Raw genomic sequence first — 18,020 nt, 5'->3', positions numbered from 1 at the left:
ATATCCACAAACTGATTGTAACGAATAACAATCAGTGTATGGATATGAATAACAATCAGTGTGTGGATATTTTGATTTGTAATTTAACATAAATATCGTGGCAGGGCTTTATTTAATTACATTATTAATTTGATAGTAATATATTATCTTACAACCGAGAGAGAAACTCACATATAGATGTAGATGCAGTTTGTCCTACAATACACTAATTTATTTATGGGAGAATGTTAACAGACTCGATGTGTTCGTGGCACATCATTAATGAAAAACATGCGCGTTCAAATGATTGGCACAAAAAGGTCAATGAACCAAGGGTAACATTGAATGGCATATGGAAGAGATGACCATGTAATACAACACCACTTCCTATGCACGTGCGTACAGAAGGTCTCGATCTATGGTTTGTCCGTTTTCGAAGCCCATCTCGGGTCCCAATCAAACACGTAGTAGTGCAACGTTTCTCATCGTACTCTCGTTCTCATTGTTAACTATTAGGAAATCGCGGGAAAACCTTGAAGCCCATCTCGGGTCCCAATCAAACACGTAGTGGTGCAACGTTTCTCATCGTACTCTCGTTCACATTGTTAACTAAATTGCGGAAAAACCTTGAAGTCCGACATGAAATACCAGTATCGCGAGTCTGCCAACATTTACCGGCACTTTTTTGAAGAATCAAGCTTATGCACAAGCATCGAAACTTTACATATTTGACATATTTTACAACTGTAAATTAATTAGCCATGTCTAGCCAAGCACCTCCGGTTTGAGACTCTTTCCCACACCACTGTTATGGTTATACACTGTACATGTAAATTAATGGCAATTTATGAAAATATGACGCTTAAGGTTATACAGGATACTATATTCCCGCGAGCTCTTACATAAAATTGTGTGTGTGTGTGTGTGTGTTATACACTTAATCATGGGAAAAACTATCGAAATAATATAAATATGTGAATGTTGGTATAACAAATTAAAATCAAACGGTTCTTCAAATATAATGGTCATCGCTTTATGTCTACATATACATCACTAAACAAGTTCATGAATACATATATACATCAATAAACAATTACACGTGGGCCGGGCGTGGCCTAGTGGTTGGCGTGTCTGGACAGTGAATCCGTATTTCGTGTCCCGTTGACTTAAAAAAAAACGTTTCTCGCACTTCCGGGTCGTGGGTGCACTATTGATGTGACGATCAAATCCCACTTTGCTGTCAGACAAGATAATCCCAAGGGATGAAGGTGGGTGCTGTTGAGTAATCGCCTCTAGTGTACGAGTTAAAAATTACAGACGGCTATGAGCTGATGGTTCTTGTTTATCTTTTCGCGAAACGTTCACAATCAATCAATCAACAGCATGTACACTAAACAACTTCATACGGGCTAAGTTTGCAGCTTTCAATAAATATTTCTAAAGATGTTTAATTACTACCTCAACTGCAACTCTGAATAATAATTACAGCTCTCTGTTGATTAGTGATTCCACCATATGATCTTATTTAACACTCCTTAAAATTGTCTGATGTGCTTATATAACTAGGCTTAGAAATTTAAGTTGTAAAGTATACACATTTGATTTGAAACTATCAAACTTAAAGTAATCGTGTGCGAAATTATGAGTAAAAATAATTTTTAAAAACACTAAATTAAGAATGAACCTATGCAATGCTTTGTCAATTTTGCAACAATTTGTAGTAATGACTAATGTAGTACCTCAATGCTTTGTCAATTTTGCAACAATTTGTAGTAATGACTAATGTAGTACCTCAATGCTTTGTCAATTTTGCAACAATTTGTAGTAATGACTAATGTAGTACCTCAATGCTTTGTCAATTTTGCAACAATTTGTAGTAATGACTAATGTAGTACCTCAATGCTTTGTCAATTTTGCAACAATTTGTAGTAATGACTAATGTAGTACCTCAATGCTTTGTCAATTTTGCAACAATTTGTAGTAATGACTAATGTAGTACCTCAAAAAAAAAACTTTATCTTTCAGCTTTAAGATTAAGAAGTGGAAATTAAAAATCCTTGATCCACTTCAGATTGAATAATATACCTTTACCAACATGCAACTGGGTCGTTTTGGAATTTCAAGTACAATGGTCTCTCTATTCCCATTGGTTGCAGCATCCAGTGGACAAGATCACGTGCCAGTGCCCCAATAAGCATATGTTTGGGAGACCGAGCTGCCAAACATATATTTTTGATTTTAACCGACTTACTCATTATGTAAACGGAATAGTAGTGTGGCTTATTTTAACAATTTTCTTTCTTTTTTTCGCAACATAAGGTTTACAGATTTATAGAGTTTAGACTTATTGTTTTTCGTAGTCCAAACTTAGCAGCAAGCAGCTCAGTGTTTTAAAGATTTCTTCTACTGGTGTCTTCTAGATATTTATCACAGAGTTTGGCAAGTTACTCATTTTACTAAACTTTCCATTATCATTTTCAGCTGAGCTAACCCTATGTTCAAGGGAAAGCTTTAGAACGGCTGAAGGACTAGGTGGTATTATTCACTCAATCTTCATGTATATTAAAATACATAGTAATGCTTTCTGAATGTAATTAATATACGATCAACCAGCAAATGTACAACGTTTCGACAAGATTTTGTTCTATATTAAACTTGTAATAAGGTTTTCTTCATTGCCCATTCAAATCGTCTTCAATTTTTTTTGTCTCAAAATGGGTTCCTTTTCATTTCAACTCTAAATTGGCAATTCAAATTAAAAAGTTAAATCTATCCATCCACGTCCTGATGTGCAAACTGATGTGCTATTCATTTTTTTCAGTTAACATTTTTAACAACTACAAAAACAAACTTTATTTGGTATCTGTCTTCATTCTTTCACAGTTTCTGTACCATCTATCTAGCCAGGTCCTTAAATCTTTCGTGTGACATTCTGTAGACCCTACACAGAGAATACACAAGAGATTAAAAGCATGTTGGTAAAAACATGATTAGTTTCGAAGTATTAAGAAATGCAGAAAAGTTTATTTTTCGTGAATTTCAACACGTTCTTTTAAGCCTTTTCTTTCTGTATTACTCCCTTGAAGCCCATGAAAGTGTGTATAAAGAACGTGTATATAAACCACAATTATACTCCTTAGAACGATAGAAACCCCTGTTTAAACCGTTCTAAACAGCAGTTGAACCAAATTGACCCTTAAGCCGTCTGGTATACGAAAATTCTTTCACCAGTAAACGCGCGGATTCATATTTCAGCATACACGTTAAAACATTCCAAATTCTTTTTTATTAAGCAGTTTGCTGACCTTGCACTATTTGAAATATTATAATATCAATTTGCATCATTTTTTTTTTTTACTTCAGAAAAGGATTTGCGTTTATTTGTTTGTTGAATTTCCAGGACTATCTGCGCTAGCCATCCCTAATTTTCAGATGATATACAATAAAGAACGCAGCTAGTCAACACCACCCACCGCCAACTCTTAGGCTATTCTTTCAACTACAAATAGTGTGATTAACCGTCACTAAATAATGTCCAAATAAAAGAAATAAACAACATCTTACCCTTTGGAATCGGTAGCATTAACATCAGCACCAAAGTGAAGGAGTAGCATGACTAGATCACGGTTGCCTAGAGAAAAACAGACGAACAAATTAGCTGATGGCAGAGAAGTAGGTCAAAACCAACTGATGCAAGTTGACAACCTTATTTCAACATCAACCAGTTGATCTTACGAGGATTGACACTGTAATAAGTGCAACAGAAACAATCTTTATAAACATCGGAAACCGCAGAGAAAACATTTTAAACTTGCATTAGATAATAAACACAATTCGTCTCTTTTTAACATAAATTTTCCAAACACAACTCGTTTTATGAAAAAAGGATTGCCTGGGTTGTTATGTTGCTACTCTCGAAGCCGGCGTGTGGTTACTCTTGAAACCAGCCTATTCTTGGAAATTCGCTAAAATCCTTAGGAAATTTATTAATTTTTTAAAATAGAAAATCCAACAACTTCTGTTTCATGTGTACCAAATTATTTTATATAATTTTAGATGTAATTATCACATTTAAGACAAAATACGACATAAAAAACACTATTTTCTTAATTACACTCGCACGACGTTAGAAAATAAATCAAACATTTCTTTAACGCAGTAACGAAGACCTGCAGTCTTGAAACTGAACGATAAACCAAATTAATAACTTCCAATGTAAATTTATACAACGCGCAGCAAAGGAGTAAATAATTCATGCAAATGGTTTCTACAGATAGAAAGATACCAAACTTACCGTTCAGTACAGCCAAGATGAGTGGAGTTGATCCTGTGCTAGGCTCGTGGCAGTTAATATTCACGTGAGTGACCTTTTCCTTGGTTTGAAGGTCTAGTAGTAATTCGCGTTCTTTATGAAGAGCCCCTGTTTCTTTGCCCGATTTACCAGCAACAGAAAGGTGTTTTCTGCAGCAGGTCAAAAGTTTCTATGAAGAAAAAGGGTAATGTTAACTACATGGGATGAATTTCTTTAAATCTCAGCTCTCGCAGTCTACGCATGCGCATGCATGAAAATATCTGACGATTGGAACTGTATCCCACGAGTTTTTTTATATCAGATGCATAATATGTATGTGCAGAAGTCACGAGGTAATGGGAAGTTTTGTCTCTTTGCTCTCCCAGTGTACTGATTCAAGTGTAATATCCTGTGAACTACCAACTTTACAGAAAAAAACACGTGTATAACACAAAGTAACTTCGAAAAACCAGCTAGGTTTTGGTTTTGAATTATAACAGTGTTTATCACAAAACTTTTAATACCATACTCACCGCCCCCAGTGGCTTTGCGGTAATTCTATGGACTTATAACGCTAAAACTTGGGTTTCGATACTGTGGTGGGCACAGCACAGATAGCCCATCTTGTAGCTTTTAGCTTAACAACAAGCAAACAAACCATACTCACCACAGTTCAATAAAAAAACGAGCGTTGGAACTATACCAAATTGTTATCTATTTCGGCTCCCACGACTATCCATGACAGGCTATAGTAACACTTAGAGGTAAGACGACTATCCATGACAGGGTGTAGTAACAATCAGAGGTAAGACGACTATCCATGACAGGCTATAGTAACAATTAGAGGTAAGACGACTATCCATGACAGGGTGTAGTAACAATTAGAAATAAGACGACTATCCATGACAGGATATGGTAGGGATTAGAGGTAAGGCGACTATCCGTGAAAGGCTGTGGTATAGATTAGAGGTAAGACGACTATCCGTGACAGGCTATAGTAACAATTAGAGGTAAGACGACTATCCATGACAGACTATGGTTGAGATTACAGGTAAGACGACTATCCGTGACAGGCTGTGTTATAGATTAGAGGTAAGGCGACTATCCGTGACAGGCTGTGTTATAGATTAGAGGTAAGGCGACTATCCGTGAAAGGCTGTGGTATAGATTAGAGGTAAGACGACTATCCGTGACAAGCTATAGTAACAATTAGAGGTAAGATGACTATCCGTGACAGGCTGTGGTATAGATTAGAGGTTCTGACGATTATCCGTGACAGGTTGTGGTATAGGTTAGAGGTAAGGCGACAATCCATGAGAGGCTATAGTATAGATTAGAGGCAAGACGACTATCCGTGACAGGCTATGGTATATATTAGAGGTAAGATGACTATCCGTGACGGACTATATGGTAACAATTACAGTTAGGACGATCATCCATTGAATACCATGGTATCATATTCAGTTAAGATAGTTACCCGTTACAGACTGTAGCATTGCTATAGCTACTTGCACGTCTGACAGAATACAAATATTACTTAACGTAACAATCGCCGTATCAATGATCGCTATATATATATTACAGGCTGTGATTATTACCTAATTCAGTAATGCAGCCGTTACTGCTATACTTGAGAGACTATTACACTAAGACTTAACGAAAGCAACCATAACTACTATGTATATGAGACGTTGGTGTATGTCTATTATCTAATGTGGTATGCAATGTTACCATATATTTCCTACTTACTTAGTTTAAACATAAAGTTTTCAACATTTCTGTATATATTTAACATGTATTCTTAACATAGAAAGTCTCCTTGCGCCCTAGCTACCCACTGATCTAGGTCATTCAGTAGGGTATCACGTGTGTCTTCTCGTGGGAAAGATCTTCTCTATTGGTAAGTCTGATGATGTTCAAGGGATAATACATCCATTGTTTTGTAGTAAGAGTAGCCGTCAGTTACGTGGGCGGCGCTTGCAGTGTCTTATTGTTCTTCAAACCCAATCGAATTTGTCAGAACTCGGATTTTCTAGGGATTCTCCAGTAGTTCTGCGATTCCTACACGGAAATTAGTGAGCCTCGGAATACCACATTATTACAACCATAACTGCCATATACATGACAGGCCATGACTGTTACTCCACACATACATACATATAGACGAGGTATGACTATTACCTAATGTAGCCCTGACCACTAGATACGACAGGCTATGACCATTAGTTAATACAACCATGATTGCAAAGTATGACAGGCCATTACTATTACCTCATGCAACTATGATTACTAGATATGACTGGGTATATGATTCACAACTTATGTTAATATCGTATTATGGCTCTGAGATTTGGGATTTCATCCAGCTCCCGACTTACAGCGTATCCATACAATCTTTTGTATATTTATTTTAGGTTTACTGTGTAATGTAGTAGCAGATTCCATGATGTGGGAAAGCTCAAATATAGGTTTAAGTTACAAAGATTAGCATATAACAGATATCAAAGGCTAGCTTACGTAGACTGAGAATGCTTGATGAAAATGGGAAAGCAGGATTGGTCTTCAGACTTTAGATCAATGTTATGTTGGATTAAAAGAGAAATGGGGGGGGGATTGGACTTCAGACTTGGGTTTTGCAAATGCATGGTTTAATAAAAATATACAAAATGACTTGGTTTCTTTTGAATTTCGCGCAAAGCTACACGAAGGCTATCTACGCTAGCCGTCCCTAATTTAGCAGCTAGGAATACTAAATGGAAAGGCAGCTAGTCATCACCACCCACCGCCAACTCTTAGACTACTCTTTACCAACGAATAGTGGGATTGGCCGTCACATTATAACACCGCCATGGCTGAAAGGACGAGCATGTTTGGTGGGACGGGAATTCGAACCCACGACCCTCAGATTGCGAGTCAAGCACCCTAACCACCTGGTCATGCCGGGCATAGGAAATGAACCCGAGTCTTGAGTTTTATTAAATGTTTAGAAAAAAATTAAAATTATCTTCTTGGAGTGTTAAGAATTGAAGACGCAAACAATAATAATAACAAATAAACTAAAGAAAAGTTGTCCTTTTTATGATAGGACGTAGCATGGCCTGATGGTTAGGGCGATCGAACCACAATCTGAGGGTCGCGGGTTCGAATCCCCGTCCCACCAAACATGCGTATCCTTTCAGCCATGGGGGCGTTATAAAGTTACAGTCAAGAGTTATTTATTGACTAGCTGCCTCTCATGTCTATCACTGCTAGATTAGGGACGGTTAGCGAAGATAGTCCTCGTGTAAAGAAGGTTCCTTTTACCTGTTCGTAACTTACTCGGTAAGACAGACATGTATTATTATACTATAAAACCATCGAGAGAGAGAGGTTATTACTACCTTTAAAAACTACACACGGTATAACTACAATAAAGTGGTGAAAATATATTTTTAATTAAAAAACTTGATGGCCTGTCATAAATATGATGTAGTTGCGAATACAAAATAATGTCAATGAATAGAAAACTGATATAACAAGTGTTAAAGAAATTATTGATTTCATTACGATAACAAGCGTTTGTTCCATGTAATATTGCGCTAAAACGGGAATAACTACTAGTTTGTGTATAGGAAATATCTATTCTATACATCAAAGGCCCGGCATGGCCAGGTGGTTAGGGCACTCGACTCGCAATCTGAGGGTCGCGGGTTCGAATCCCCGTCCCACTAAACATGCTCGCCCTTTCAGCCGTGGGGGCGTTATAATGTTGCGGTCAATCCCACTATTCGTTGGTAAAAGAGTAGCCCAAGAGTTGGCGGTGGGTGGTGATGACTAGCTGCCTTCCCTCTAGTCTTACACTGCTAAATTAGGGACGTCTAGCGCAGATAGCCCTCGTGTAACTTTGCGCGAAATTCAAAAACAAACAAACTATACATCAAAGTGTACGCAACGGTTTTTTTGATATTATTTCGTTATATTTTAAATTTTTCCTATTTGATAATAGTTCGTAACGTATTTACATTTATTTATATCTATATATTTTCGCATTTCATATAATAAATCGAGTAGTTTTGAAATAACTGAATACGATTTCAAAACATTTAAAATTGACAATAACGCCTCGTTAGAAACCACACATTTATAGGTAGCTGGTTTATTTGTTATTAAACTCAAAACGGGCAAGGATCGAATCCAGAATTTTATCTTTAGAAGCCCTCAAGCTTATCGCCGAGAGTCCCGCAGTGGGATAGCGTTAAGTCTTCGGACGCTAAAGTCCGGGTTTCGATCCAGATAGCCTGTTGTGTGGTACAAACAACAACAAACGTTATCATTGAGAGGTGCCCTTAGATAACCAAGATAAAACGTTTCACAAGAATGGTTACCATCACAGACTTTGTTATTAATCCCCAACTTTTTCTTTCACACTGCAATGTTATAATCAGCACGTTTTGAAATGCAACTCAGTGAGTGTAGACCTAGGGGTTAGCGTTGAATCGCATGGTGCACAGTTCGCGTCCATTCCACTAAGAAACTGCGCTTCGCACTTTGGAGTCGAAGGTGGATTATAAAAGTGACGGTCAAACCCCACTGTTCGGTTAGACAAGAGTAGCCTAAAAGTTGGCGTTGGATGCTGTTGAGTAGTTACCTTTCCTCAAGTTTATTAATTCATACTTAGGTACGGCTATTCGGTTAGACAAGAGTAGCCTAAGAGTTGGCGGTGGATGCTGTTGAGTAATTACCTTTCCTCAATTTTATTAATTCAAACTTAGGCACGTCTATGTGCAGATCGTCCTTACGTAGCTTTGCACAAACGCTGTAAATCAATCAATCAAATAAATAAGGAGCATAAATCCCCAAATATGGATATTAGTAGTACGATACGTGCAATAGTTACAATACACGAACTACTGTGTACACTGGGAGCTTCATAGTACCACGTTTAAACCTACACCTGTCCTTTGTATCGCATGTGATACACAGGACATAATGCTAAAGTACCTCAATATTATATATGATACACAGGACATAATGCTAAAGCAGCTGGGTATCAACTACAACACTGGTCTCTTGATAGTATTGTGAAACATTGTTGAATGAATACAATATGACTTCACTATACCCGATGTGAACAGTAGAAAACACCAGTGTTTCCCAAAGTGGGAGCCGCAGCTTCTTGGGGGCCGTGAAGCTTTTTGTCTGGGGGGCTGCCAAAAACGGGCCGAAAACAAAGATACTGAATTAATATTAATTATAAATAAACAATAAGCCGATAAAAATTATGTTGAATTAATTAAATGATACAATATGTTGAAAGGAGATGTTATTGTTTTTACTACCGCACTATTTTTCAATTACCATGCTAAAGTTATGTTTTTATTCACATCAAGGGAACCTCAGACTAAAAGAGTTTGGGAACCACTGGTCTAATTAATACACCATTCCAGAAACCTAAATCTTCCAGTCTCAAAGTATATTCGATCTACACCTACTTTAAAAATAACGATATCAACGTTGTCAGTTTTGTTCACAATTCTGGACTATAGACCGAATGAGTTAGATGATACACATCTTTAACAATGTAAAATCGGTTTTATCCTCCGAATTATTTATAAGATAACCTGTAATTATGACAATTATAGAACAAATATAACATATAAACTGTATAAAAATGGGCTAGAAATGCCCCCCCCCCGAAAATCGAGATTACTCAAGTAAAACCCGGAAAAGATATTATAATAACTTATTTTAACGTAATTAATATTATTACTTTCAAATCGAAGTTTTATTTAAAATACTTTAGTTAAATGACATTTGTAACCACTACTCCTAAGACTGACATGCTGGTAACGTAAAGGGGATATGGAACTGATCCCCCCACACACATTTCTTATTTTTTTTAGTTAAGAAGTTAAAACCAGTATTGTTTGATATAATGAAAAATGAAATAATAATGCAGTTTTATAACTGACAGTCCGTTACGACAATGTTAAAAAGTTTATGCGTTTATTAAATGAATCATTCTTATGTATATTTGGCCGAAGAACAAACGACAAGAAACACATCTATACAGAAAATGTCTTAATCATCATTTTTTTAACTCTGAATTCTGTCACTCAATGAAAATTCTCGAACTGTCTCCATGACAACACACTCGACAAAGATATTCTGGTTCCCAAGCCATTGATGACATCATTAAAATGTTGAATGTATAAATTATTACCAGTGTAAGAAGCAAATGTTCAACTAGAATTAATAAAAGGAAATGGCTTACCCAACAGAATGAGAGAATAAAAATATCTGTCGGGTTTGGCTTTTATTATGGTAAAATATGCACGGACAGTAGCCAGTGAGTTATTGTGTATTGCATGCGATAAATATTGTTACCAAACTGAGATCTGGTTTTAGTAACTTGGCAAAGAATATGCAGAAAATAACAATTATTTAACTAATTCCCGATGGTCTGTATTAATTTAATTTTTAAAGACGTCGTGATAGATCTTTATATAACGAAACTTGTCTGTTGTAACTTTACCTTCAGGGAACGAATCGGTAAGAAACACACAACATTAGGCTAAATCAAAGCTTCGTCTTATCTACTGAAATAAGGGCTATGTCAACTGCAAAAAGGATCTTCCCACATGCTGAGCGCCACGCGTCACGTATCGATTCGTTTCTTACCTCTCTAGAAAGGGTCTCTTTAAAAAACCGTGTCATGCAGGACGGATTTATTATTTGTAGTAGTGTCGAACTTACATATCATGGAAGACAAACAAAGAAATGAAAAACTTTGATTTATTTCTTTTGTTCTTTGTTTCAAAGCACAAAGCTACACAATGGGCTATCTATGCTCTTCCCATCGCGGGTGTCGAAACCCGATATTTAGCATCATAAGCCCACTGACTTACAGCTGAACCACCGAGACACAAAAAAAAAGCATTTCTTTTTTTCAAATATCACTTTAAAAACAGGAAATACATTTTTCTTAAAACTAACACAAAAACAAAAATTGGATTCATACAATACCAAACTAGCTATACTTAATTAGTTATCATAGCTAACCAATAGGTGGATATATACATTAATAACTTAAGGTATCCTGTCTTTTTTCTTTCTTTTTTTTTAAACAGCACATAGCTACAGAATGGGCTATTTGGGCTTTACCCACCGCGGGTAACGGAATCCCTGTATTTAGCGTTGTAAGTCCGTACACTTACCGCTAACCCATTTGGGGACCTTCACGAGAAGGCAAACAAGAGAGATAAAATACGTAGAGAGATCTCACATATTTCTTTGTAAATAATTTTAAATAAAAAATAAGACTAAATTTTAATGTGTTTCTAGTTAAAAGAGAACTTTCTAACGTTAGGAATAGTGATACAGACGACGATGTTTGTAGAATTCTTGACGACTTTCAAAATGAATATGGATAGAAAAAACGAATTATTATTGTATGCTCGACACATAATAACTGATCATAAAACGAATGCAAATATAACACAAAACAACAGTGGTGCAACTTTGATTATATGTTGAGTGAAAAACATTGCTAGAAGTCTAGACAGATATTGAATATGGGTGGAAGTTTAAATAAATGTTGATTAGAGATTTTGCGCATCGACAAATAACAGTACAGATTATTCTAGTGTGTTAGATGCAGTTGTACATTCATAAGTAACTGGAAATGAAAATATGAAAGAAACATATTATTGTGTTCACGTGTTAACAATACAATATTACTGTGTTCACGTGTTAACAATACAATATTATTGTGTTCACGTGTTAACAATATTATTGTGTTCACGTCTTAACAATATCCCATCAGCTGTGCCCCCCCCCCCCCACCACGTGGCTCATTGGTAAGTCTGAGAGCTCACACCGCTAGAAAAAGAAAACGGGGTTTCGATACAGCTGAACTGTAGTGACTGTACTGGAAAAAACGCATTAATAAAGCTGAGATGACGTCATAATTCTATAGCATACATGATGATGTAATCACCGTGTTCAAGACAGTCACTTCTGTAGCTAACATTTACAGCGTCTGTGTTGCTTATTCGGTAAGGCAAATAATTTAACATACGAGATAAACTACACGTTCATCAGGTTAGTTAAGAGTAATAGAAAAAAAAACTCTCAACCGTGTAATCAATGATCTAATAGGTTTTTTTTTTTTTTGCCACAGTTTTCCGGGATAACGGCAAATCTCGTAAAGGCTTTTACTCTGGGGCAGATGAAGCACGTTTTTTATCAGCACGTGTATCTATCGCTTTTTTTTACCCTATTTTCAGGTACTGAATGCATAAGAAATCTTGTTCTTATCTAATTCAAGAGCCGTCTGTTGTAATTCATTACATGCCTCGTGATTGACGATGACCATAAATTACCAATTATGTCCAATCGTTAATCAAGGTTGCATTTCCAGGGATGAAAATATGCCGAGAGATTAGAGACTCGGTGGAATTCATTACTGTTAACTACAAAACTTGATGACTCATCGCATACTGATAGATTACTGAAAAGTCCAAAATTTCCTTTTTCTTAGTTGTGTTCTATTACTACCTCTCTACTAGATAGCTAGTTATAATCACTGCTGCATAACAGTTAAATACATATATATATACATACATATAGAACGACGAATGAGGAAACAATCACAAGTACTTGGGCAATAAAAACAATTTTTGATGGGTTAGGATTTTTCAACCTTAATAAAGATGTTAATCCAAAATAAATAGGTAAAGATGCTAAAACTTGTTTGGTAGATGGAAATAAAAATGTCGAAAACATATAGAAATTGTGGCATAAAAAATAGAAGGTCATGGAGCTGGTCATTGAGCTCCTTAATCTCACATAAATCTCGCTTGTTCAACCCCCTTCTCTCCTTCGTTTTCTATCATATACTGGCACCCACTGCATTAGGCTACCACTCGGGGGAACATGTCTCCTGAACTCCCCTAATTTTGACAACCTTGATTCACTTCTCCTTTTACCCCCCTGTGAAACTAACTCACGCTCTACCTTCCCAGCATGTTCATGATAACATTTTTTCGGGGGAGCATGCCTCCCCAACCCAACTATTTGTAAGCATACTGAAACATTTGAACACAAACTATGTGTTTCGACAGAGCATCGGTCTGTCTTCTTCATTAGGCTTACAAATCGTTGTGTCATATATATATATATATATATATACCAGTCTCCTAGCGTAATGTGCTTCTCTACACAAATACCTTTATTTCTTCTTTCACTCCTCTGTGACACTAACTCGTGCTTTTCCTTTCAGGCATGTTGAAGAGAACATTTTCGGGCAAGTTGATATTTTTTGTTTCCCCTATAATATATTTTAATACTGTAACCCACTTTACCTGTTTAACCACTGTCAAACATACCTGTTTAGAGCTTGCAACAGATAAGAAATCGCATTTCGAGCTTCTGATATTGACCTATATTTTACTGACTAATACTTAATAGGTCTTTTAGTTTTGTATGTGGAGAATAACAATCAGTGCGTGGATATGGGTTGCAATCAGTTTGTGGATATGAGTTACAATCAGTGTGTGGATATGAATAACAATCAGTTTGTGGATATGAATAACAATCAGTTTGTGGATATGAGTTACAGTCAGTTTGTGGATATGAGTTACAATCAGTTTGTGGATATGAATAACAATCAGTGTGTGAATATGAGTTACAATCAGTTTGTGGATATGAATAACAATCAGTGTGTGGATATGAGTTACAATCAGTGTGTGGATATGAGTTACAGTCAGTTTGTGGATATGAGTTACAATCAGTTTGTGGATATGAGTTACAATCAGTTTGTGGATATGAATAGCAATCAGATGTGTGGATATGAATAACAATTAGTTTGTGGATATGAATAACAATCAGTGTGTGGATATGAATAACAATTAGTTTGTGGATATGAATAACAATCAGTGAGTGGATATGAATAACAATTAGTTTGTGGATATGAATAACAATCAGTGTGTGGATATGAATAACAATCAGTGTGTGGATATGAGTTACAGTCAGTTTGTGGATATTGTGATAGGTTTCTTTTTAATACGAACTTACGTTGGACAATAAACACACAAATCAGATATTCGCTTAGTTAACACGAACCTACGTTGAACAATAAACACACAAATCAGATATTCGCTCAGTTAATATGAATCTATATTGAACAATAAACACAGACTAACCAGATTATTGTTTTATTTCACTAAATCCCGCTTAACCATTAAATAATAATATTTGGGTCATTTTACTGACACCAGGACAAAAAAGAATTTACAGCAGCCTGGAGCAGCTTGTTCAGAGTTGACATCGTGGAACAATGGGCTAGCAAAGCTGTGTCATCAGCATGTTGAAACAACTGAAGAGGAGGCTGGGGACAAGGCATATCAGCAACATAGAGAATGTACAGTAGGGGAGACAACACAGAACCATGTGGGACTCCATCATGTAGTGTGAAAGTGCGAGAGAGAATCCCATCAATTGATATAGTGGCACACCGCCTGTGTAGAAAAGAGGAGATGAGACAAATATAGAGAATAGGAAAGTGTAACATATGCAGTTTGTGGAGTAAACCTTGATGCCAAACTGAGTCAAAAGCATGCCGGAAATCAAACAGGAGCATGCAGGAAAGTCTTTGAGTGTTGAAATGATTGGAAAGTGAGTCAGACAATTTGTGAAGTTGATCCAAAGTAGAAAGGCGTGGACGAAATCCCGCCTGTGTATGAGGCAGCAGGTTATGAGTAGCTATGTATTGATGAAGACGGGCAACAAGGATGCATTCAAAGGTTTTACTGAAAACACTAGTGAGGCTGATAGGACGATAAGAATTAACATCAGAGGCAGGTTTACCCGGTTTCAGAAAAAGCAGGATAGTGGATAACTTCTAGAAATCAGGAAAAATCCTGAGGAAAGAAGAAAGGTGTAGTACAATGCAAGAAGTCGAAGGAATTGCAGAGGGGCATAATGGACTTGGCAGTATGTGATGCCATCAGGACCAGGGGCATAGTTACATCTGTTCTTCAGCACCCACCAGACATCAGCTGCAGTAATGGGAGCATGTAAGAAATCATTGTCAACAACATATGAGGAACTAGGAGTAAGGTCAACGAGGGAGGCAACGGTTGAGTTAACGGTGGTTGTAGTGTCACTGTAGTCAAGAATATGAAATTCCAGTACTTGAAAGTTCTGTTCATGAAAATCAGCAAAAAGATTGGCCTTGTCCAAAGAAGTAGAAGGTGCAGCACCACCAACAAGTATAGGATAGAAGAGAGAGCATCATTGACCTGTGAGGAGCTTAAAACGGTTCCAGAATTGCGAGGAAGAAGAGGAATGACCAAGTTTGTTACAGGCCTGATGTCACCGCTAGACGTCGGACTGCCCAAACAAAATTATGGGCAGTACGTTGAAGACCCCGGGATCGTTGCAGCAACAAAGGATCATGAGACTGGTGGTATTCACGCAATAAAGTGGAAGGGTGATGTAACAGATCTACAGCTCTATGAGGTAAGGCTGGTTTATGGGGAGCTGAAGAAGAAGTCAGTATGTGTAAAGCACTGGCATCAGAGAGAAGAGTGGTGAGTAACGTGGTGAAGAAGTCAACGTCGGTTGCTGTAGTAAGAGGTCGATCCATATCTGGTATGGCATTAGTAATGTGTGAAGCATAAGATTTCCAGTCAGCAGAACGAAAATTTAGATGAGCCCGATGGGAAGCACGAGGAACAGACAAGGACTGTGAATGGAGACAAAGTTCTATGGGGAGATGATCACTACCAACTGGAGGACAAATCTGGAGAGTGATAAAAGGAACCAGGTTGGAAGAAACAAATACAATATTAGGTGACGAGCGAGATATTGGACGACAGGCAGGGGTAGCAAAGAACCAGACAGGAGACATAAGGAGGACTGAAAACAGACAAGTTCGGCAGAGGTCCTACTGTGGTAGTTGACACCAGCAAGAAAAACATAGCTGCAAAAAGAGTGGTCCAGAAAGGAGAGAAAGACATTGGGCAAGGGAACTCCAGGACGAATGTAGATAGTTGCAATAGTGATGATACGAGATGGGAAGTAAACAATGGCTACCAAATGCTCAGGGTAAGTGGGCTGTGGAAGGGAATGTAGGTGCACAGGAAGGCGAGTACTTGTAGCGATTGCCACACCTCCTCGGGTCCGACCCATAGGATGATCATGGCGATGAAGAGTGTACCCTGACAGATGGATCCTTTGAGTGGGTTTCAGAAAGGTTTCATTAAGGATAATACAATCATAGGAGCCGCTGTCTGAATAGTGACAAATAAAAACTTCAACTTGTAATCTCTGCCGGATCCCATAGACGACGAAATAGAAAGTGAGAGCTAAGTCCAGAATAAGTGGTCTGCATGTGAAGGCAGTCTTAGCAGCACTGATAATATGATCTAGAACGAACGTACGTTGGAAAGGGAGCACATTCTGTAGTATTAATGTGATGAAAGGGATTATATACTCTGTGGTAGGAGACATAGCATCAGAATTGTCTGGAGGGGTCGAAACATTAAACCAAACTAAACCTCTGTAGTAGTGAGGTATCGAAAATCGAACTGGTGTATTTAAGTGTTTTTACACTCACAAAAAAGAAACCTACCATTCTATATGTATTTGAAGGTCCCGGCATGGCCAGGTGGTTAGGGCGCTCGACTCGCAATCTGAGGGTCGCGGGTTCGAATCCCCGTTACAATAATCATGCTTGCCCTTTCAGCCGTGGGGGCGTTATAATGTGACGGTCAATCCGTATATTCGTTGGTAAAAGAGTAGCCCAAGAGTTGGCGGTGGGTGGTGATGACTAGCTGCCTACCCTCTAGTCTTACACTGCTAAATTAGAGATGGCTAGCGCAGATAGCCCTTGTGTAGCTTTGCGCGAAATTCAAAACAAACAAACAATAGGTATTTGAAGAACTTGTAGCATTCCGCCACATTATAATTATTCATATTGTTAGCCACACTGGGCAGCTGGTACATAGTTGAATAGAGTTGTTTAAACATTTGTTTAACAACAAGTAAAAGCTTGGAATGGTCTATTCTTTCATTGGGAACGGCAAGGGCGAAACTTATGACGAGTTGGACCAAAAAGAATAGCTCGTGTCTTAGGAACATTGAGGGATAGCCGCCAGCAGGACCCATTTCTATTTTATGTCGGGGTTGACAATGTCCCGATCCTCCTTTCTGACTCCGTGACCTATCTAGGCATTGTCTTTGATAGGCATCTTACTTGGAAGCCATACCTATCTGCCCTTTCTGCTAAGGTTACTCGACGTCTTCATCTCCTCCGTTCTCTCACCAGTACCTTCTGGGTCCTGAATCCTCCTCTTATGCTATACACATACAAGACATTTATCAGACCCTGATTAACCTATGGACATACAGCCTGGATATCTGCTTCTCTGACCTTCTACTCTCGTCTCCAGGTTTTGGAGCGCCATGCCCTCCGGCTCGCCTTTGGCATCAAACTCCCTAGTCCCACTTCTGACCTTTATCACAGTATCAACGTTCCTCACATTCTATTACACCTTCAACAGCTTCGCACTCGCTATGTCAATAAATGTTTTCATGACCACAATCTCATCTTCTCCGATGTTCTGCCACCACTGTACCCACTCCGAGAAGCATTTTTGCACCAGCTGATCACCTACTGAACCTTTATGTCATGCCCCTCCCAGCTGACAATCCTGACCACGTCGAGATGCCGATGTCCCCTCTTCCCCCATTTATCTATCCTGAT

At 37.8% G+C, this 18,020-nt stretch overlaps 1 protein-coding gene across 2 annotated transcripts in view; it reads right to left on the bottom strand.

The window, feature by feature from the left end:
- The window catches only part of LOC106461044 (serine/threonine-protein phosphatase 6 regulatory ankyrin repeat subunit B-like), a 48,863-nt gene that overhangs the window by 27,192 nt on the left and 3,651 nt on the right, over positions 1 to 18,020 (bottom strand). For both annotated transcript variants that reach the window (XM_022387868.1, XM_022387869.1), the window contains exons 2-3: positions 4,274 to 4,460; positions 3,544 to 3,610 (exon numbers count right to left, since the gene is read on the bottom strand). In XM_022387868.1, coding sequence (XP_022243576.1) covers positions 3,544 to 3,610; positions 4,274 to 4,460 — 254 coding nt within the window. The remainder of the gene's footprint in view (positions 1 to 3,543; positions 3,611 to 4,273; positions 4,461 to 18,020) is intronic.

Source organism: Limulus polyphemus, unplaced genomic scaffold, assembly GCF_000517525.1.
Source record: "Limulus polyphemus unplaced genomic scaffold, Limulus_polyphemus-2.1.2 Scaffold886, whole genome shotgun sequence".
NCBI classification, from domain to species: domain Eukaryota; kingdom Metazoa; phylum Arthropoda; class Merostomata; order Xiphosura; family Limulidae; genus Limulus; species Limulus polyphemus.
The sequence above is the reverse complement of the archived record's forward strand: the minus strand, read 5'-3'. Positions and strand labels throughout refer to the sequence as shown.